Source organism: Callithrix jacchus, chromosome 7 (assembly GCF_049354715.1).
Source record: "Callithrix jacchus isolate 240 chromosome 7, calJac240_pri, whole genome shotgun sequence".
In the NCBI taxonomy this organism is placed as follows: Eukaryota; Metazoa; Chordata; class Mammalia; order Primates; family Cebidae; genus Callithrix; species Callithrix jacchus.
The window spans coordinates 122,960,510-122,984,419 of NC_133508.1; the positions used below are offsets into that span (position 1 = coordinate 122,960,510).

General features: G+C 35.0%; 1 protein-coding gene across 8 annotated transcripts in view; it reads right to left on the reverse strand.

Moving 5' to 3' along the window:
• Nucleotides 1–164: 164 nt before the first annotated feature.
• The window catches only part of COL24A1 (collagen type XXIV alpha 1 chain), a 387,629-nt gene continuing 363,883 nt past the window's right edge, over nucleotides 165–23,910 (reverse strand). For 7 of the 8 annotated variants that reach the window (XM_035252039.3, XM_078332354.1, XM_035252040.3 and 4 more), the window contains 5 exons: nucleotides 16,424–16,489; nucleotides 15,642–15,810; nucleotides 8,486–8,595; nucleotides 5,773–5,988; nucleotides 165–1,658 (listed from right to left, as the gene is read on the reverse strand). In XM_035252039.3, the coding sequence (XP_035107930.3) occupies nucleotides 1,512–1,658; nucleotides 5,773–5,988; nucleotides 8,486–8,595; nucleotides 15,642–15,810; nucleotides 16,424–16,489 (708 nt within the window). In that variant the 3' untranslated portion in view covers nucleotides 165–1,511. The remainder of the gene's footprint in view (nucleotides 1,659–5,772; nucleotides 5,989–8,485; nucleotides 8,596–15,641; nucleotides 15,811–16,423; nucleotides 16,490–23,910) is intronic. The other variant, XM_009001622.5, reaches the window with a different exon arrangement.

Genomic DNA, 23,910 nt, shown 5'->3' on the forward strand with positions numbered 1-23,910 from the left:
GTTAATTTTTGTCATGGAAATAGGTCCTATAATCCTTTTGCAGGTATATAAAAGATATTTCTTAACAATATAAATATACATAGCATAGAAAGGCTATGCCAGAGGGGCTATCATGTATAGTAAAAGCATATTATAACAAAAGAGGAAAACAAACACCACTCAAAATGATTTAAAGCACATTTTTATTATAGATAGGTAAGTGTGGTTTGCTGTGGCTACAGATATATTTATAATGGATGAACAAGCTTTTCTAGATACCGAGAGGTATAATATTTTTCTTTCAATACTTTCAAAAAATATTATACAAGAGGTATAATATTTTTCTGATAACAAGGAAACATTGAACTGGCTGAGCCTATTTTAAATGGGAAAATACTTTTTTTTCCGGACGTTGCTTTAAAGACTGGTAAATTATTTTTTTTTAAGTACTAACACTAAATTTAAGTACAGTGAAAGAATCAATGAATACTGTAAAAACATGTAATTTCTAAAAAGCAGAAATATAAAGCTTTTATAATTTAAAACAGCAGCAATTTAAAAAAATTTGCTGAATTAAAACTTACAAAATATATATACACAAAGTATCATTCCAGATGATCATGAATTTTAAAAACAGTATGGCACAACCCCCAATCTCTACCCCAAACCCCAAACCTACTACTAAATGTAGCTGGCCTATAATAATTTTTACAACAATTTAAAAAATAAAACAAAAACAAAGAAATCTCCCAATTCTTTTGTGTATAAGCACAGGTTACAATGTGCTGGCTTTGATTCCATATACACAAAGAGAATTTTAAAATAAAACAAGGACTTCACATAAATAGTTTTACTTGTTATTAAGTGTGTGACCAAACAAATTAAAATAAGTACTAACAACCAAAATATATCTTGATGTAACCAGTACATATACTTTTAAAGAATGACAAAGATGAAAAAGGAAATAAAATAGTCTATGAAAGCCATAAGCACCTTGTTTTAGAAAGAGCACCAAGCAACACAAAGAGGCAACACGTAAGAGGTAGTGTATCACCGGCTAAGATGTATATGCCCATCGGGGACCTGAATACAGCTTAGTGTTTTGGAAAATAAGACATATTAGACTGTGGCTTGTAATTTTTAGACAGAAGCAGTGCACGTTTGGAAGCATTAGCCAGTATTGCTCCACAGTGCTCTGCATCTCCAGCTGTCTAATGGGTACTACGTGCTCAGTCAAAAATATTAAGATACCCTGAAGAATTCCATATTTAAAAATTTTTAGTTCTAGGGAATTCTCTAAGAAAGCTGAGATCAATATAATTTTTAAAAGAATTAAATACTTTATCAATCATAGTCCTTTAAAAATGCCTTTTCTCCTTCTTAGGAGGAAGTCTGTTCTTCCTGAGATTCTTTAAGATTTAGCCAATGCTTTATTACATGCATTTCATAATGACAGCATCTCTCTGTCTATATTTCTCTCTCTGCAGGAATTACCTGACAAACAGCATGAATTCAGAAGTAATTCAGAGACTTTACAGAAAGCATACAGAACTGCTTTCAATGTAATACTTTCGTTCAGTTTTGAGATGAGAAAGTTTTTGTATTTCAATCACTGGAAGTTGATTAGGTTCCTGGGTGTTAAAAAGAAATGTTGCCTTATGCCAGCTGCCATCTTGAATCTGCAAAATAAGAACAAAATGCTTTCATATGTATTTCGTTAGCAGTCACTTTCAGTAGACAATGCCCTTCATAGATAATGTGAACTTGTTTTAAGGATTAGAGATAATAAATAGAAAGTACCTAGAACAATGCTCAATAAATGGTAAAATTACTATTATTTAACTGAAAACCTGGGCTTATTCCTGTCTCTAGAATGGCATTGTGTGTTCTAATTTTTCACTTCCAGAGGCTAAGGCCAGGCATCTGCTTCAGTTGTCTGTGAATCATTGAACCAGATATGAATTAAAAGGCTGCAATATTCCTAGTATGAGTAATAACCATCTTTTCTGTCTTCCTTTGTTTGAGACTCATTCCTCAGGATGGATATTTTTCTTTAATAAAAGAGAACACCCTATGTGAACCTCTGTATTTTAGGTATAAAATAAACAGAATCGGTCAGAAATGGTTAAAATCATAATTATGTGCAATCATCTTTTAGGTTTCTTTTTCTCCCCCATTCTGTAGCTCTCTATTTATACAGTTTCCCTCTTCCTTCTCTTCCTTCCATGGCCTTCTGTTTCTCTTATTACTATATGCTCTTTTGTTTCTAATAAATTCTATGAAACAAAAATATATCATAAAATATCCTATCATTAAGATTAAACTAGACACAATAGAGAAACATAATTGATGAGTTTTGTGGAGCTGTTATTTAGGAGCCAATTCACTTATTCATAGAATTATCATGATATAAATCTTAAATTTTGAAGGAACTTCAGAGATTACTTAAGCTACAAATCTTATTTTAAAGCTAAGGCAATTGAAGCTCATTGAAAACAAGTTACTTGCCTAAAGTCATAAACTTGGTACGATAACAAGACCTAAAATTCTGTGTGAAAGGCACTGTTAGATTCATTCAAGTCTTTTAAGCAATATTTATTGAATACCAAGTATATTTAGCATAGCTGAATAAGACATAATCCTCAGTGTTCTTACACTACTTGTGAAATACAAAGATGACTAAATTAGTTCTGGTTTCTGAATTCTAGTGGCTTTTAAATCTAGTTGAAGAGAGTAAAAACAATTAACAACAACAAAAAGACCATCTATGGAAAGTACGATATAAAAAATGTAAATAGTGAGTACTAAATTCCTCATTTCTAACTAGAGTACTCAGGAAAAGCTTCATGAAAAAATTTGGAATATAGACGGGCTTTAAAGTACGCCTCAAATTTCCACTTGATTGTGAGGTATAGAAAGTCATTCCAGAGAAAATGAATGACATAAGCTAAACAGACACACATATATACACACACAACAACCGCCACCACAGAAAACTAAAAAACGAATATACACACACAGCAACACGCACAAAAAACTAAAAAACAAATGGGCAAGTAGAAATCGACTGTGAAAATTAGCTTAGCATGGTGTTTAAATTAACAGATTTGACATGCGACAGATTTTGATAGAAATCCTGGTACTGTCACTTTCCCTACATATACAATGGGAATAATACAAACCTACCTCCCAGCCTTGTGAGGGTTAAATAAAGTTTGCATCAAAAGTCACTAGCAGAACAGTGAGGCCTGGGGTTTGAAGTTTGGCATGCCTGGGATTGATTTCTTGTTCCTCCTCTAATTAGCTACATTACTTTAATTTTATTTAATTTTTAAATTTAACTTTTATTTAAAACAATTTAAAAACTAAATTTTTACTTTAATTACTCTAATTGGCTGCATTACTTTGCTCAAAATAACTTTAATCAAGTTCTCTGGGCTTTTACTTTCATACCTACAAAATAGGACCAATAATATATTCTTTACAAAGAATATGTTATTATAAAGAAAATAATTTATGTAATGCACATTCATTTAACATATAATAAAATTCCTAATAAATAGTAGTAGGCACTGTTGATATTGTTATCACTATTATTATTGTAACAGATGAGTTTGGCTATAGTTTACCACAGTCAGCCAGTGAAAGGCTGAGCTAGAAAGGCAGATTGGGGCCTGGTTATTGTGAGCACTGAATGGAGTTGATAAGTTTAAACTGTATCTCAGAAGTACTAGTGAGTCACTGAATGTTTCTGGGCCAGACAGTAAAAGTTAAATAAATGTGTTGATGATACTGATCTCTTCAAATATAGATAATAAGAGCTATATACTTCTATTTGCCTATGATTTTTCAAGCACTATTTTTCTGGAAATAAAATGTTATGAAAAAGTAGAGTACCTTGGAAATGTTAAGAGATACTAAATCATGGGCTCGACAGTACACAAGGACAGGAAATGAAGTTACTTAAAATAATGAACGATAGATACATAACATGGACAACTCCCTTCTTTAAAACAGTGGTCAGGAAACTCATATCTAAAAAGCCGGATAGTAAATATTTTAGATTTTGTGGGCCCTGCAGTCTCTGTCACATCTACTCAACTCTGCCACTGCAGTGTCATAACAGCCGCAGATAATAAGTAAATGAATTAAGGGTGGCCGTGTTCTAATAAAAATTTATTCACAAAAACAGGTGGAAGGCCAGGCTTGGTCTGTTGAACATAGTTTGTCAACACCTGCTCTAAGAAATAGTGTTTTAAAATTATAGATTTTTCATAATATCCACTATTTAATCATTATTATTATTTTTTGAGACAGAGGTTTGCTCTGTTGCCCAGACTGGCGTGCAGTGGCACAATCTCAGCTCACTGCAGCCTCTGCCTCCGGTTTCAAGCGATCCTTGTGCCTCAGCCTCCCAAGTAGCTGGGATTATAGGCGTGTGCTACCACGCCTGGCTAATTTTTGTATTTTTAGTAGAGACAGAGTTTCTCCATTTTGGCCAGGCTGGTCTCATACTTTTGGCCTCAAGTGAACCACCCACCCCAGCCTCCCTAAGTACTGGGATTAGAGGCATGCCCCACAGTGCCTGACCCATTATTTATTTGTTTATTTATTTATTTATTTTGAGACACAGTCATACTCTGTCACCCAGGCTGGAATGCAGTGGTGTGATCTTGGCTCACTAAAACCGCTGTCTCCTGGGTTCAAGCGATTCTCCTGCCTCAGTCTCCTAAGTAGTTGGGAGACTACTTAGGACTCTCCACCAACAAACCATGCCCAGCTAAATTTTGTATTTTTAGTAGAGATGGGGTTTCACCATGTTGGCCAGGCTGGTCTTGAATTCTTGACCTCAAGTGATCTGACTGCCTTGGCCTCCCAAAGTGCTGGGATTACAGGTATAAGCCATGATGCCTGGCTTCATTATTTAATTTTTTTTTTTTTGAGACAGAGTTTCACTCTTGTTACCCAGGCTGGAGTGCAATGGCGTGATCTTGGCTCACCGCAACCTCTGCCTCCTGGGTTCAGGCAATTCTCCTGCCTCAGCCTCCTGAGTACCTGGGATTACAGGCACGTGCCACCATGCCCAGCTAATTTTTTGTATTTTAGTAGAGACGGGGTTTCACCATGTTGACCAGGATGGTCTCAATCTCTTGACCTCGTGATCCACCCGCCTCGGCCTCCCAAAGTGCTGGGATTACAGGCTTGAGCCACCGTGCCCGGCCCATTACTTAATTTTAATGGAAAAAAACAGGCTACAGTTCAAATATTGACTGGTGGGGTGAGCCAATATGTAATTATACCCATATTTGGTAACAGGTATAGGGATTGACAGAATGAAATAAAACTTACCTGCCTCTATAACTTTCCTTTTATGCAATAATGAGATGTAGAGTTATAGCAGTGAAAACACATGAAAATATTTATCCAAATGCACTGACTATCATCTATCTATCTATCTATCTATCTATCTATCTATCTATCTATCTGCCATCTATCTGTCCATCCAACCATCCAGGTATAATTATTTCATATAGGGAATAAAAATTAAATTTACATATTAATACCTGTTTTGCATGTAAAAATCTAAGACCAATTGGTATTATGCAAGTTGAAAAGGTATGATATAAACAAATGATTGATTCTGAAAAATGCAGTTATAAGTCAGGCACATTAAAACTTACTACTTTTCTGTATCTGCAGTTTGTAATTAAAGACTTACTCTAATTATTCTAGTTTATGGTTTTATCAATTTTAAATTAGTTATATTCAACAATTCTAAAACCATTTCCTTACCTTGCAGTCATCTGAAAGCACTTTAGGTTCAAGTAGAGTGTTTACTTTAAAAATCTGGCCATTCCATCCCTTGAAACCAATAGGCAATCCTGGGCCACTTGTTTGTGTGCTTGTCCACCTCGGGGTGTTTAGACAGTGAATGGTGATAATATGTGTGGCTTCTGAACTCAGTAAATGAAGGAAGTTCATCTGGACTTTGCCAACTCCAAACTCCAACTAATACCATAGAAACAATATGAAGGTTATAACATGTGGCAATTGAGAAACCTAACAGTTCAGGAAAACTTGAGGACAGTCATTCAGAGGCAGCCTCAAGAAAGCTCCTTTCCTTGGAACTGAAGCGCCAGTCAATGGTGTGCTGGTAAATGTTTAACCACTGGCTCTTGGGGAAAAAATACCTGATTTATAGTATTTCCTGACTCCTATGGCAGAAGCACTCCCATCATGGCTGAATTCAGGCTACCAAGGTGATGTCACTGAACATGGCAATGGGAAGAAATGTAAATGGCTTTCCTGAGCCTGTATGAACTGGCTTCAGCATACCATCAGGCTACTATGTATATTAATAAAATAAAAATGATTTTCACATTACCTAAAATGTAGTAATAATTGCTTTTGGTTAAAGCTTTTATATCTCTTTTTATAAAAATCTGAAATTCACAGGAGGCTGGGGCAGGAGAATTGCCTGAACCCAGGAGGTGGAGGTTGCAGTGAGCCAAGATGGCGCCATTGCACTCCAGCCTGGGTAACAAGAGCAAAACTCCATCTCAAAAAAAAATTCTGAAATTCTGTCTCTGCCTTTGAGATTTTTTTGTGAGAGTTTCCAAAGATGAGTTACAAGTTGTAACAATAATTTGGTTGAGTAATTTTAACTTTCAGAACCTTAAAGGACAAGGACAGAATTCTATTCTTTGTGTTGCTAGCATGTAGTTTCAGTCACACAGTGAATCGTCAATAAAAATTTATTGAATGAACGAATGAATGCATAAACAAGTATTAACTAATACAATGAATATCAGACTTAAGAAGACTGACTTCAGGTTTCCTAGGCTTGATCAGGAAGGCAGATTTTTCTATAACTCTAGATATTACTATTCTTATTTTAGCATTATTCAAGGAGGAATATGGTCATAATGTAAGTAAACAGAAATGGTTCCCACTGAGGAATTTATACTAATTTCCGAGCATAAAGTTAGAAAAATATCAATTATGAGGTAATGTAGAAGAAAAAAATAACAACAAAAAGAAAAACAAAGAAAAAAATCAAAATGAGAGGAAAGGCAAAAGAAGGGCATACACATGGAAACATAATAAGGAACATTAGAATTTAATCCAATTCCTTCATTTTACAGATCAGAATCAGAAACTTGCAAAAATATTTAGGCTTTCTGAGCCTTAGTTTCCCTGTCAGTAAAGTGAGGTATAACATCAATCTGGCATGGTTGTTATGAGGATTAAAAATAACAAATGTAATTTACCTAGCATTGTGCCTGGCACAGAGCAGGCCCTCTGGCAGATCACAGTTTTATTCCCTAGGTTAATAGAGGAATAGAGAGTAGAACCCCAGTCCCTGATTCCAAGTCTACTGTTCACCCCAGCATTTCCCTTGTCTTCCTAGGGTTGAGTTTATGAATTGAATAAATGGGAGAAGTGATTCAGTCATGGAAAGAACTAGAGTGCCACTTTCCCACTCCTCCTATTTCCTTTGCATAGCTCACACAGCCCCATCTTCTTTCCTTCTATGATAATCCTGGGCCAACTTCCACTGGAATGAGGATGATGATAGGGATACTTTGGAAATAGACTATCATCCTGCTCTTTAGAGGTTCATGAATTCCCTAGGAATGGAAGAATCCTTCCCTCTTCTATTTCAGGGTAATAATGATGACTGTCTATTAAGAGAAATCGATGGAATGCCCGGGTTAATGAAGAGAGGTGTTTTAGGAGGAGAGGGAAGTTCAGTAATAAGCAGCTAAAGAGACTGAATTTTATCTGCTGTCTTTTTCTCACGAACAAAACACACAATAGGCACATGTATCAGTTCTTTGTCAATTAGAAATTCTTGATCATATATCAAGCTGGTTTAATCAGAAAATGAAAGAAACATAGTTTTGATTTCAATATATGTTACAGGTACAGCGAGGATTTAAGTTTTATAAGTACTTGTTATAACTCCCAGTGTTATAATGTATGTTAGTTTAACAAACTAACATGCATTCATTCTAAACATTTGGTTTATAGAATTATTCATGAAAGAAGTTTTTAGTAGTATTCTGTGGATGTTTAAGAAAGGTTATTGTGTGCCTAATAACCATAAATGGCAAAATTTGTAGCAAAATTTTTTAATGATGACAATATAATTTTCAGCAAAACTTCAGGAAATGGATTACTGGTTACAAACACTACAGCTGTTTAGGAAATTTCTAATATGTGTGTACGCATAAAAACATAGCATATGTTGCACAATTTTTAAAGGAATTACAAAAACATAATCAGTAGAGTAAGCCAAACTAAGCCAAATCATAAAAAGACACAGGGTATCAAGATTTACTGTGACTATTAAAAAAATAACACTTTATTGGTCATACATGATAGAGAATTAATCTTTGCTTTCATTCTTAAAATTCATAACTTAAAGTGATAGAATTTTAAAAATAATTTTCACTGATACTGTGCAACATAACAACATACATTCTAAAATTCAGTAACATACCTTTGTTACAGAAACAGGAGGTAAGCATGTCTGGCCACCAGCACTGAAATTGCAGAAAACTTCAATGGCATCTGAAGGACAGCCAAGATTTGGATCAATCCAGTATTTTCCTATTAATTTAGAGTGAAACATAAAGTTATTAAATGCCATACTCCTTATAATATTAATTTTGAGGGAGAATCTCACTCTGTCACCCAGGCTGGAGTGCAGTGGTATAATCTTGGATCACTGTAACCTCGGCCTCCAGGGTTAAAGTGATTCTCATACCTCAACCTCCCAAGTAGCTGGGATTATAGGCATCTGCCACCATGCCTGGCTAATTTTTGCATTTTTAATAGAGATGGGATTTCACCATGTTGGTCAGGCTGGCTTTGAACTCCTGACCTCAAGTGATCTGCCTGCCTTGACCTCCCAAAGTGCTAGTATTACAGGCATGCATCATTGCATCCAACCACATCCTTATAAATTATCATGATATTTCAAATACATATTATCACAGTATTACCTGTTAAAAACTTATAAGATTATAAATATTTTTACATTTAGTGAATAGATGCTGCAAGCATTATGTAAAATTGACAATAAAAACACTGTATTTTTCACATAACTATCAATTTAAGGGTATTTCATAATTTTAATCAAAATGATAGAATAGCTGAATTGATTGCTTCATTCTACAGATAAGAAGATGTGCTCAGCAACTAAAAGTGAATTGTTACATAGTTAATAGAAAAGTTGAAGTTAATGTAGTATATGTGTATATTTCTGTTATACATCATTACAGAGTTTAAAATGAACATTTTGTTTTAAAATGGAAACAACTTTGATCTCCTGAAGGAAAAATATATCTTTATGTATAATACTGATAAGTAAAACAAAAATAAGAAAACATTTTTGTTTTCAAAAGGAAAACATATAATTAAATATTTATCATTTTTGTACTCTTTCAGATTTTCCCACTCTATCATTCAGTGGGAAAAACTGAAGTCCCTATAGGTAATGGAAGTCTACCAGTCTTTGCTTCCACTGAGTGCCCAAGAGAATAAAACTGGGCCTAAACTCAGACAACAGAAAATACCCAGACTGAAAAGCAATGAGCTAGCATCTTAATTCCATACTAATAGACTGAGAATATTAAAATAGCATCTTATGCCAAATACAAATGACAAAAATTTTTGAATAAGGCAGCCCTGTTTTCCTGCATTAAAAAAGCAAGAAAATTCAACAGTTTTTGTCAAATGTCATTTTCTACAGTAGGTAGAAGTCCTTGTTAATTCTATTTTTACTCCATGGCAAAGATTCCTCTAGCTCATCCTGAGCTTCCTCTAACTTCCAAAACATCCTCAAATATTCTCCCCTTGAGTGTAAATAAGTTCAGCCATTGTGGAAGATAGAGTGGTGATTCCTCAAGGATCTAGAACTAGAAATTCCATTTGACCCAGCAATCCCATTACTGGGTATATACCCAAAGGATTATAAATCGTTCTATTATAAAGACACATGCACGCATATGTTTACTGCGGCACTGTTCACAACAGCAAAAACTTAGAACCAACCCAAATGCCCATCAATGATTGACCAGATAAAGAAAATGTGGCACATATATACCATGGAATACTATGCAGTCACAAAAAAGGATGAGTCTGTGTCCTTTGCAGGGACATAGATGAAGCTGGAAACCATCATTCTTAGCAAACTAACACAAGAACAGAAAACCAAACACCACATGTTCTCACTCACAAGTGGGAGTTCAACAATAAGAACACATGGACACAGGGAGAGGGACATCCATCACTGGGGCCTGTTGGGTGACAGGGGCCTAGGGGAGGAATAGCATTGGGAGAAATATCTAATGTAGATGACGGGGTGATGGATGTAGCAAACCACCATGGCATATGTATAACTATGTAACAAATCTGCACGTTCTGCACATGTACCCCAGAACTTAAAGTATGATAAAGAAATTCTCCCCTTAACTATTCTACTAATCCTTCAAAATTCTTACTTGCTGAATTCATAGCTCAAAAGGTAGAAATGGTCCTCAGTTGAGTGTTCAAACTTTAGTGTGCATCAACCATCACGAAAACACACACAGCTGGTACATACCCCTGAGAGTTGCTGATTTAGTAAGTCTGGGGTGGGGCTTAAGAATCTGCATTTCTAACAGTATCTAATTCTGGTCCAGGGATCACATCTGGAGAACCACTGATATATCGAAATATTAGAAGAAAGGGGTGAAGAAGGTCCACCATTCCTAGTCCTTTTTCTTCAGAATTTTGAATATTTCATAAAGTTTGTAGAAAATACAGCTGAATTTTTCATCAGAATCTTATTTGGGCTTCCAGTCTTACCTAATGGAGTAAACATATATCTTCTTTCACCTTCTCTTTTCTTCCAAGAGATACTATCCTACTACCACATGAGCTAATAATAAAAAAATTCTTTATGAAAAGTTTTCCATCAAGCAAATTGTTATTGTTATATCGGGTAAAATGCTTTGAATTCAGGTGTTGTGCTCTACAATGATGAACCGGAAGAGGCTCTGTAATTTCTTTCAAGGTATGCTGAGCTACAATTAAACTCCTATACCATAATATGTCTTTTGTGAGCCTAAATGTTCTGACTCAAAACTAGCTCTTCCCTGAGGACACTGCTTCTCTTGTAGCCTCTACAGGATTGTGCCTGAAGGTGGGAAGGCATCTTGCTTGCTCTTCGTTGCTACTTCCAGACCATTCTTTCCACTTTCTCCCTAAAAACACTCCATGTTGAAATTACTACAATCACACTACATCACTCATTATTCCCTCATGGTGTAATCATCTACGATTTTTCTTTGACAATTTTAGCTTACTATCACTTTCAGAAAATTTATTTATGACCTACTTCCTGGTGATTTTAAATCCACACAGACGATGCTTTCAATAGGTTGGCCTCTCAGTTCCTCGAATTGTATCCTCCCAACCCTCTTACTTTTCTACCAATGATCTTGTACCCTTCCCCTACCCTCATACCTTATTTTATCCATTAACTTCCAAGGCCATATCCTAGCTTTTGTTATTACCAACTGCATCTCCTCCATAATTTCATTTCTCTTCTTTTTCCAGTTCATTCCCTCTAGTGTCCTAACTCTGATAATTCTTCAGTTTCATCAGGACCTACTATCAATTTTTCATTGTCTCTCGTGATCATATGTTCACTTCCCTTCTTACCCAGCTTAAAAACCCACAGTTCCTTACTATAGTTATGTCCTTATAAACTTCCTTAACACCCTTGCCCTGCCTCATTTCATTCTACTTGTCTTATAAATCCTCAACCCTACATAAGTTTCTCCCTAACCCTGTGCCTATACCTGCACAGAAAAAAAGTGGTAGGAGAAAAACACAACTGTTGGGATGGGCTTCACATCAAATTCAAATGTGTCTCTAAGGCCTCTATCTATCACCAAGATAGTTAACTATCTTATACCTATTTCTTCATTCTTATCCTCAACTGACAACCTTCCAATTTCACTGAGACAACTGAAGGAATCTGAAGAAAACTTATAAAACTTATATAAGCTCCCACTATCCTATCTACTCACCTGTCTGTGTTTGTACACATATATTTTCCTCTCTCTCTCTCTTTTTAAATAGGAATTTCGCTCTTGATCTGTTGCCCAGGCTGGAGTACAGTGGCATGATCTCAGCTCATTGCAACCTCCGATCCCCACAGGCTCAGGAGATCCTCCCACCTTAACCTCCTGGGTAGCTGGGACCACAGGCACATTCCACCATGCCTGGAAATTTCTGTATGTAGAGATTGGGTTTCGTCATGTTGGCCTGGCTGGTCTCGAACTCTTGGCCTCAAGTGATCTATCCACCTCAGTCTCCCAAAGTGCTGGGATTACAGGCAGGAGCCACTACACCTGGCCTGTTTTCTCTCTTATTATAGTGAATAAACTACTTTCCTATAGAGACTTATCTTGTTCATTATACTTGTAGATTTAAATTCTACTTCTTTTGTCCTCTCTTTTGAGTCTGCTTTCATTGTCTGCTATTTCTATCAGTTCTCATTAATGGTGTTTTATCAACTTGTGTGTTTGGTTATTATCGATTGTGTGCTGGGCACTGCATTTTTGAAATTATTTGTGGAAATAATTTGAGTCCTAGAATAATGTTATCTTTTATAGAAGATTTTTGTTTGTTTCTGACAGGTATGTATGGGTGCCAACAGTTTGGAACCATTTTAGTACAAGTTCAAAGTTTGGGATTTTCTGAGCTATCCAGATGATGAGAAGCAAAGCTGCAGCCTGCATAAATGTTCATATTCTTCCAGTTTACTACTAGATACAGGGCTTTGAAAGCCTAAGTCCTCACCTTTTGTGGGCCACAGATTCTAACTTCTGACCCCTTCCTCCAGGAAGTCACCAAGCTTCTCAACATACTAAGGGCAAAAGTAGCTCCAAGTGTTGGGTTCACTTTCTGCTGTCTCCTTTAAAGTCTTAGATAGAAAGTTTATTGCTGTTCGTTATTTTATGCTTTTAACTTAAAGAATTAACTTAGCCAGGTAGTAGGAATTACCTGCTTTATTACTGGGAGTGAAAAGTTCCCAGCATTATCCTTTTCTCTTATAATCTGATTAAGTTTTAACTACTACCAGTCCTCTAAACTGCTCTTGATGAAGGTCCTCACTGATGCCTGCATTGCTAAATTCAGTAGTTTTTCTAAGTCTTTGCTTTACTTAACATTGACCTGGTTGATTCCTCCCTTCCTCCATTGGCAAATATTTTCTTTGCTTGATTTTCAGGACACCACATTTATCTAGTTTTCCTCTTATCTCAGTGATAGCTCTTCTTAGTTTTCTTTGCTAGTTTCCCCTTGCCTTCCTGATCTTTAAACATTAGAGAACCCTAGGATCCAGTGTTTAGACCTCACTGTTTCCTTTACTTACTATCTAGGTATTCTTAAGCAGTCTCAAGACATTAAATACCAATTAAATGTGAATGACTTCATAATTTTTACCCTTACCTAGGACCTTCCTCTAGACCTTTAACTTGCGTAGTCAACTACTTACTTGACATTCTTACTGGAATTTCTAAGAGACACCTCAAACTAAATATATCTAAAACTTAACTCCTATCTTTCCTTCAAAATTGCATCTCTTATTAACAACATCCCACCCTTCTACAGTAAAAACGAAACAAAACAAAAACCAAATCTTAAGAGTCATCCTTTACCATTCTATTTCTCTTAAAGCTCACATCCAATCCATCAACAAAAACTGCTGGCTCTGCCTTAACCCATTTATGTCTGAGGTTGCAATTCTTTTTTTGAATTTTTGCAATCAGACCTTGGTGATGACCTTAAGCAGTAGGATATAAATAACTCCCACATGCTTAGCATTCCAATAATGGAAATGAGGCATAAAGCATATTCAAGAATCTAACCATTTTTTACCACTTCCCCTGTAACCAACTCTGGTCCAGCCAACCATCATCTCTCGTGGATTATGTCAATATCCTTCTCATTGGTTTCCCTACCTCTACCCCTGTCTTTCACATTATATTTGCAACATATTAGCTAGAGTAATATTTTAAAAATCTGAGCCAAATTATGTCACTTCTTTGCTCAGCAATTTCTAGTGGTTTCCATCTTATTAAGAGTACAAGCTAGAGACTTCTGAGTAGTCTCTCAAGGGTTCTGTACAATCTAACTTTTTGATATCTTTCTAATTTAATTTCCTACCATTCTCCCCCATATGCACTCTCTTCCATTCATGCTGGCTTTTTTGCTAATTCTAAAACATGCTAGGTACACTCAAAGGCTCAGAGCTTTTGCATTTGTTCTTTGTGCCTGAAAAGCTCTTTATCTAGATTTCTTGTGGCTTGCTTTCTTACCTCCTTCTGATATCAGATTCTCATAGATGATATCATATTCTCATAGATGCCTTGTTTGATCATTCCATTTAAAAATTATATCTTGTGCTCTACTTCCTATCAAATCCCCCTTCCCTGCTGTTTTGTTTTTCCCTAAAGCACTTATCATATCCTAGTGATGAAAGTATTTGGGGGCATAAAGATCTTTTGAATATTGCATAATACACACCATTTAGTTATTTCTCTTATGAGGAAGGTAGACTTTGAATTAGATTTCATACAATTTTATATGTCTTACAATGTATTTATTATTTTCAATTCTATAGAGTTTCATTTTTATGCCCTCAAATGTGGGAAAGAATCAAGCTGAGAAGTATTATAGGCAGCTACAATTATAAGTATTATTTTAGTTTTTATATTAATCTAGGGCAGAAAAGATCTTTAGAAGTGTTTTATTAATATAAACAAAATGAATGTTTTCACTGAAGTTCTAGAATAGAAGCAGATGTTTTGGACATGTGCATGCATATGTATGTGTTTGTGTGTGAGAGTGCATGTATGTGAGACATATGTGTATGTCTAAACTACATTAAAATGACCACAGAATAACATAACATAGCTTTTTCAAATCAGCACTTTTCACATCAGCATTTTTCAGGTCATACATTTTTTTCAAACGTGTCATTGTGTTAAAACTAGAGTTTGTGGCCGACAGGGTTTCCCTTATTTAACTGATGACTTACTCTTCTTGATTTAAAACCTTTCCTTGATTGTTCTAATCGAAATTCATTTTTGCACCTCTGGCTAAAGAAATGGGCGCATCTGTGTAGAGATGAGAAACTTCCAAGAATGACAAACCACTCTCATCTTCATGGTCATCATTCTAGAATGGGACATTTAAATTACGTTTTGTATTTTTAAAAAGATACTTTTAGGGAGTAAGATGAAGGAGATTCTATAACACATTTATTTATGTTGCTAACTTTGGTAGTCCTGACTTACCAAGTTGTGATGGGTGCTATTGTCTGTTAATGCAAAGGTCCAAGCCTACGTATCTTAATTTTTAATATGAATATGCTGTATTCCAAATACAAAATGTAAGCAAAAGATATAGCTAGGGGTGGATGACATCGGAAGCATGTCTCCTTCTTGGAGTATTTTATTCTTGATGACATTAAAATGGCTTCTGCCAGGGTTTTATCAAACTAACTATGATTTATAATGAACACGTTAGAAATCTCAAACACACTGACTTGATGGAATGACATTTGACATCAGAGTTCGAGGTAACCAAGAACTTACCATCTGATACTTTTTGTTCACAGTTCAGTAAATCTTTGCAGATTCGTGCTGGGTTATCTCGTGTGCCAAGAGGATTCTTGATGCTGTGCAATAAATGGCTAAGGTAGTTCAGGGTTTTGAATATCTCTTCACTGTGGTCAATTAAAGTCACTTCAGTATTCTGGTAGCTCTGCCAAGTCATCATAAGAATACATAAGCAAAAAACTGCTAAGGACCAACATGAGCCAAGGAAGGAGAAAAATGTGTTTCCATTGTGTGCAGTAAGTTGGGATTAGAATGTAAAGAACAGTTTATATTGAAGCACAGACATATGTGTATGCTTTATTAACCTTAATCCCTTAAAAAGATTAAATTCACACTTGCAAGTTTAGTTTTACAGCTAACATAAGAATTGCCCTGCCTACTGCATTATGTTTTTTAAATTATACATTGAATAATTAGAGTTTAAATAAGATGAGTAGTGATAATACATGTATCGCATTTTAAGAAACATGTCTAACTTCATTTAACTACTTTCTTGGATAGTACCAAATTCCTTACAAATAAATCCTTTAACAATATTACATTTTTTATTTAAATGTTTTTTTAAAAAACTTCCTAGGCATATATTTTGTTTAATTATACTAAAATCACTTACTTTGTCCTTGAAAATTGTTTCACATTTTCAATCTGTTTTAAATATAATCTTTGAGATAATGTCCCATTTTGGCCTCCAAAAATTTTTTCTGTTTAATTGGTATATTGAGAGACAGTGCCAATATAAGTAAAACCAGATATATTACCTCCATCTGTATGGCAGCATTTGATTCAATCAAGGCTTGAATAGCAGCATTGAGATCCATTTGTTTCTGTGTAAAACAAAACCATTTGAGATTAGCAGTAAGATCAACACTGAGTGCTCTAAAGTAGAGGCCATAAATTCTGAAAGCACTGCTGTTAAAGTATTCCAGACTTATTATCTGAAGGGGGTCTGTAATTCTTACAATTAGACAGATTTTGCAAATATTGCCTGGCTATCTGGAAGGACAATATGTCGCCTTCGTCCAAATCTCAAAGGTCTCCTAATTAAAATAGGACCAGAGTTTAGAGTCCTGAAATGAAAAACTATTTGTTTCTGTTGCCTGAAAACACACACACAAAGTTCCTCAAATGGAAGAGAATAAAATATGATCCTCTCAGTTAATAAATTGTTAAGTGAAGAATAAATAACTGTAGTAATTTTTAACAGTTACATTCTTGGAAGGAATAGAATAAAATACTACTGTCCTGAGGTAGTCACCACATTAATTTAATCTGATACTTCTGCGGTTTTAAAAACAATTTCTGAAGTTGGAAAATGTACCATGAGTCCCAAAAGAAATAATACAGAATGAAACCAATCTTCTCTTGCATTTAATAAAATATATTTTTAGAAAAAGACTCAGCATAACCATTAGTAAAAGTCTTTTTTTTGGTAATTCTTTAAAAAAAATCTTAGAACAATGAATCATGAGTTGGGAGAAGGTTCTGGGAAATGGCATCTGTGTAAGTGAAACAAACAATTTAATTTATTTCAGAGTCATTATACTGTGAAGATATCTTTTTACTTGAAGACTTGTATAATGGAAACTATTTTCGACAGATCTCTCAGCTCATGGTTGGTAATTTGAAATATTATTTAAAATGATGGAATAATCAATAAAATGTACTCTCCCTTGCTTCAGCATGTGTTTTTCATATTCAAAAATAAATGATTCATTCTGTTTATCTATACTGCCAAACACTGTGATACATATTGAGGATGAAATGGTAAGCAAAAAAGAAACTTGCCTTTATGGAACTTAATTTCAGAGAGGAGATAGTCAATAATTAAATAATCTGAAAAATCATAATTTCCAATTGAGATACATGTTATGAAAGGAAAGTGGATGAAACTATGAAAGAAATTAATCAAATCTGGAAAGTGTAAGGGGTTGGAAGGAATAGGTCAGGGAAGGCTTTTACTACCTGAGGTAGTAAAATTTGAACTGATATCCAAAGAATAAATAAGAATTGTTAGAAAAAGGGGTAGGAGAGCTTTCCAGACAGAAGAAGCAACCTGGCCCAAAGGCCATGAGACAGAAGGAGCAAGACTATTCAAGTAGCATAGAGGGTAAACCTAAAACATTCTCTGCAGATTAAATAATTCTGACCATCTTGCTTGTGTGAATGAGCAGATTTTAGATATGGGTCACACAAAAATACTGGAACTAAATATGGGAAACTGAATTAAGTGCTAAACCATAGCTCATTTTTTGTTGTTCACTTGGTCCCCTGTTGGTGATTAAGGGTTTTAATTAGAAAACCTAGCATAGTGGTTCTCAAACTCTTCAGAATCAGAATCCTTTTGCACTTTTAAATACTATTAAAGGTCTTAAAATTTTTTGTTTTAGTGAATTATAACTTTTTTTTTGAGACGGAGTCTCACTCTGTCACCTAGGCTAGAGTTCAGTGAAATGATCTCGGCTCACTGCAACCTCTGCCTCTAGGGTTCAAGTGATTCTCTTGCCTCTCAGCCTCTCAAGTAGCTGGGATTACAGGCTTGTGCCACCACACCCAGAGAATTTTTGTGTTTTTGGTAGAGATGGAGTTTCACCATGTTGGCCAGGCTGGTCTTGCACTGCTGACCTCAGGTGATCTGCCCGCATTGGCCTCCCAAAGCGCTGGAATTACAGGTGTGAGCCACTGAACCTGGCCAACTTTTGATAATTACTATAGTAGAAACCAAAACAAATTTAAAAACTATTCATGTGTCAACTGCTTTAAAATACCAACAAACCCATTATATGTTAATATACATATTTTTATAAAAATTAACTATATATTCAAAACCAAAAAAATAATGAGAAGGGTCATTATTTTTCATACATTTCTATAATGTCTGGATTGATACATGATAGTTAAATTCTCTTATTTGTTTTTGTATTCAATTGGTTGTGAAGAAAATTCAGTCTCAAAGAGATACATAGTGGGAAAATAAAAGTATTTAAGTCGTCTTTTTCAAATAATTATGGGTTTTCTTCTTTCATATTATACCTTATACCAAAACTTGATAAGTGGTAGTTTCTTTTTCTATTGTACTTTAGATTCTGGGGTACATGTGCAGATCATGCAAGATTGTTGCATAGGTACATTCATGGCAAGGTGGTTTGCTGCCTCCATCCCCCATCACCTATACCGGACATTTCTAGTGTGTTTCTTAAAGGTTAGTTTCTATGTGAAAACTGAACCCATCTCAATGAACTTTTTCTACTTCTATGCTAAAATCTATTGGTCTATTTTATACTTTCATAGATCTTTTACCTATACATGATTTTATTAACATCACATATTGATCATTCTGAAAATACTATTTATGGAACTATGCAGGTCTTCCAAACACTGATACAGCTCCTTACTTAATGTCAAAAATTACATTTGTTAACATCATCAGGAAAACATAATGTTACCTATCAGGAAAACATAAGTACTGGGAATCTGTCAAATTCAGTGATAGATACATGTTTTCCCTAATTCTTATTTTTTGCTTGAAAGCTTGAAATTTATCATTGGCATCAAATTCTGTCAGTTGTTTTCCTTAAAATGATAGACTAACTTTATTCCTTCTCAAGAAAATATCTGTAAACTACTCATGTCTTAATAAAACTGGTAGTATGTCAATAAAAAATGGTATTCTATGATAAAACTGGCTAGTTGAGTTTCAACTCAAATAGCTGCACAGTGCTTTTGAAGCAACCACTGCAGTGTGCACTATATGTGCTTTATATGTTCTTCTATTTCATCACACAAAATATTAAAATGATGTTTAAAGAAGATAAAGAGATCTAGGAGACAGCAAAAGTGGTAGAATAATGAACTCTCAGAGTTCTCTTTGAGGCAAGTTCAAAAAATTAAATAAAACCATGTCTTTAGAACTAAAGGCCAGTATGAGAAAGATTTCTTACTAAATAGAGAATATAATAAAGGCACATAAATTATAGAAAAAAGAACCAAACAGAAATTCTGAAGTCAAAAAGTACAATAGCTGAAATAAAAATTTATTAGATAGGCTCTACAGATTTCCATAGGCAGAAGTAAGCACCAGTTAACTTGAAGACAAGTTTATTGAGATTAGCCTGTCTGAGGTGTGGAAAAAAATAATGAAGAAAAATAAACAGAGATTGAAGAGACCTGTAGGACACTGTAAAGCTTACCAACATATACATGAGGAGAGTCTCAGAAGGAGAGGAGAGAGAAAGGGGGACACAAATAATATGTAAAGAGATAATGGTTGAAAAAATCACAAATCTGATACATAAATATTAACCTACACATCCAAGAAGTTCCACAAATTTTCCCAGACACATCATAATCAAACTATCTAATGCTATAGAAAAAGAAAGAATTCTGAAAGCAGAAAGAGGAGACTCATTATGTCCAAGAGATCCTCAATCAAATTTACAGCTAACTTCCCACAAAAAACCATAAAGGTGAGGAGGCAGTACAATAACATATTCAGAGTGTCAAAAGAAAAGACTGTCAACCAAGAATTCTATTTCCAGTAAAACTCTCCTTTAAAAATGAAGGAAATCATAATATATTCCCAGTTAAATAAAAATGGAGGTAATTTATCACTAGCATACCTTTCCTAGAAAAACATCACAGGGAGTCATTCAGTACTAAAGTAAAGGATACTAGGCAGAAACTTGAATCCACCTGAAGAAATAAAGAGCAGTGATAAGAGATACAACATAGTAAATATAACAGATTGTAATGACCCCCAAGTAGCCAAAGTAATTTTGAAAAAAGAAGAATAAAGTCGGAGGCATCACGTTTCCTGATTTCAAAACCTACTACAAAGCTGCTGTAATCAAAACAGTTGGTACTGACATAAAGACAGACATAAAGACCAGGGAAATAGAATAGAGAGTCCAGAAATAAACCTTCTTATTTATAATCAAATTATTTTCAACAAGAGTGCCAAGACCATTCAATGAGGAAAGGATAGTCTTTTCAACAAATAGTGCTGGAAAAATGGAATATCTACATGCAATAGAATGAAGCTAGACCCTTAACTTACATCAAGTACAAAAAAAACTTACATCACAAATTATATCACGAACTCAAAATGAATCAAAGACTTAAACATAAGAGCTAAAACCATAAAATTATTAGAAGCAAATAGGAAAAGCTTGGTAACATTTGATTTTGTAATGATTTCTTGGAATGATATCAAGAGCAGAGTCAACAAGAGAAGAAAGTAGATAGACTATATCAAAATAAAAAAAAATCTTCTGTACATCAAAGGACACTATCAAGAGAGTGAAAAGGCAACTCAAGGGGTAGAAGAAAATAACTGCAAATTGTCTTTCTGTTAAAGGATTAATATCTAGAATATTTAAAGAGCTCCTACAATTTACTAACAACCAAAAAAAAAAAAAAAAAAAAAGCAAGCTAATTCAACAAATGGGCAAAGAACTTGAACAGACATTTCTCTAAAGAAGAGGCCAGGTGCAGTGGCCCACACCTGTAATCCCTAGCACTATCTGCCAAGACGGGCAGATAACTTGAGGTCGGGAGTTCGGACCAGCCTGGCCAACATGGTAACACTCCATCTCTAATAAAAATACAAAATGATCCAGGCATCATGGAGGGCACCTGAAATCCCAGCCACTCAGGAGGGTGAGGCAGGAGAATTGCTTGAACCTGGGAGGCAGAGGTTGCAGTGAGCCAAGATCATGCCACTGCACTCCAGCTTGGGCAACAGAGTGAGACTGTCTCAAAGAAAAAAAAAAGATATGCAAATAATAAATACATAAAAGATATTAAATCATTAGGAAAATGCATGTGAAAACCACAATGAGATACCACTTCACAACCATCAGGATAGCTGTTATTAAAAACAACAACAGAAAATAACAAGTGTTGGTGAGAACGTGGAGAAACTGGAACTTTTTGTGGTGATATAAAGTGTGCAGCAGCTATGGAAAACAGTAGGGCAGTTTCTCAGAAACTACACATGGAATTACTACATGATATAACAGTTTCATTTCTTGGTATATACCCAAATGAATTAATCAAAGTGAGGACCCCAACAGATATTTGTACACCAGTGTTTATAGCAGCATTATTCACAATAGACATAAGGTAGTAGCAACATAAGTGTTCATTAGGATAAACAAAATCTGGTATATATATTCAATGGACTATTACTCAGCTTTCAAAAAAAATGAAATTCTAATATATGCTTACAACATAGATGAACCCTGAAGATTTTACACTAACTGAAATAAGCCAGTCACAAAAAGACAAATATTGTATGACTTAACTTATATGAGGTACCTAGAGTAGTCAAATTCATAGAGACAGAAAGTAGAATGGTGGTTTCCGGGTTGGGGAAAGGGAGGAATTGGGAGTTATTACTTAATAGGTACAGAGTTTCAGTTTGGAAGACAAAAAAAGTTCTAGGCATGGATAGTAATGGTTGCACAACAATGTGAATGTACTTAATACCACTGAACTCTATACTTAAAAATAGTTAAAATGGTAAAATTTTGGTTATATATATCTTGCCACCATTAAAAATAACAAGGAAATCTGCTCATTATCTTTTAGATGAAACTTCTGGGAATCTGTCCCCTAGATATTCTACAAGATGATATGTATATGTTTACAATAGCAAAGACCTGGAATCAACCCAAATGCCCATTGATAATAGACTGGATTGGAAAAATGTGGCACATATACACCATGGAATATTATGCAGCAATCAGAAATGATGAGTTTGTGTCGTTTGTAGGGACATGGATGAATCTGGAGAACGTCATCCTCAGCAAACTGACACAAGAACAGAAAATGAAACACCGCATATTCTCACTCATAGGTGGGTGATGAAAAATGAGAACACATGGACACAGAAAGGGGAGTACTAAACACTGGGGTCTATTGGGGGGAAAAGGGGAGGGCCAGTGGGAGGGGGAGATGGGGAGGGATAGCCTGGGGAGAAATGCCAAATGTGGGTGAAGGGGAGAAGGAAAGAAAAGCACACTGCCATGTGTGTTCCTACGCAACTGTCTTGCATGCTCTGCTCATGTACCCCAAAACCTAAAATACAATAAAAAAAAAAAAAGGACATTTGTACTATGTGTACTAACAAAAAATTGAAAAAAAAGCTCCTCAGTAGAGGGCAAGATGAGTAAATCCCAGGATATTCTTAATTGACATCACTATGGTTTTCTGCGTGTGGCAGTAAAGAATACAATGACTATTAACAGATTAGTGGTGTAGAGTTTGATGCTTTAATCATGCTAAGTTACCAGTAATTTTAACCACCATCAGTACGAGCGACAATTCAATAAAAAAGGTATTTTTTTCCCAACAGGTATTAATAAGAAAATAAATTTCATAACACTTGGCCACTCACAAATTTTCTTGACAATATCCATATTCCTAGAATCCCCAAGGCATTCGCAAAGCCTAGCTCATGATTGGCACGTAGCAGTCATTCAATTTGTTGAATTTATTAAATTTTTACCCACAGGCAGACTTTAAGGAAGGCAGGCTCAGAGAAATTGTATTAAGAGGATTTGCCTGGGAAGTCATTCAGTCACATCTAAGTACCCACATCTAAGTATAAATCTCTCATTAGGTGCAGTGAGGGGATCAAAAAAATATATATAACTTCCTCCATGCACTCTAGTTAGAGAGAACATATTCTCACATGGAAATCACTCAATGTTTACAAAAACATGCACATAAAATAGAAAACAGAGAATAAAGATTGATTATATGTTGTGACTAGTGAGTGTGAAATAATGAGGAGAATTAGAAAGCAGGATGCATTACACATTGGGGGAATGTAATCTTCATAATTCTCTCCAAATCACTCGAATGAAAAGCAGATCTTGTCTAGGCAGCTCAGTATTTTGAGAAGTATTATTTTTCATATATATGAAGTTTCAAGATCACTGGATGGTGAAAATGCTGACCAAATAGAAACTCATTTCAGGTCATACCCCTCTTCATGATGGCAATTTTTGCTGATTCTATTCTAGGGAACCAGGACTATAATAGCAGCTGCCACTTCTTAATTCACCAATCCAGGTTCTGCAGTTGACACATTAATTGGAATAAATCAGTTGGGAATTCTTTCTCTTATTTATTTATTTATTTATTTATTTTTCCACCTGGCAACTTTCATTTAATCATTTAATGATTTTTAATGACTGTTATTTCCATTCTAGACACCAAACACAGACACACATAGACACCC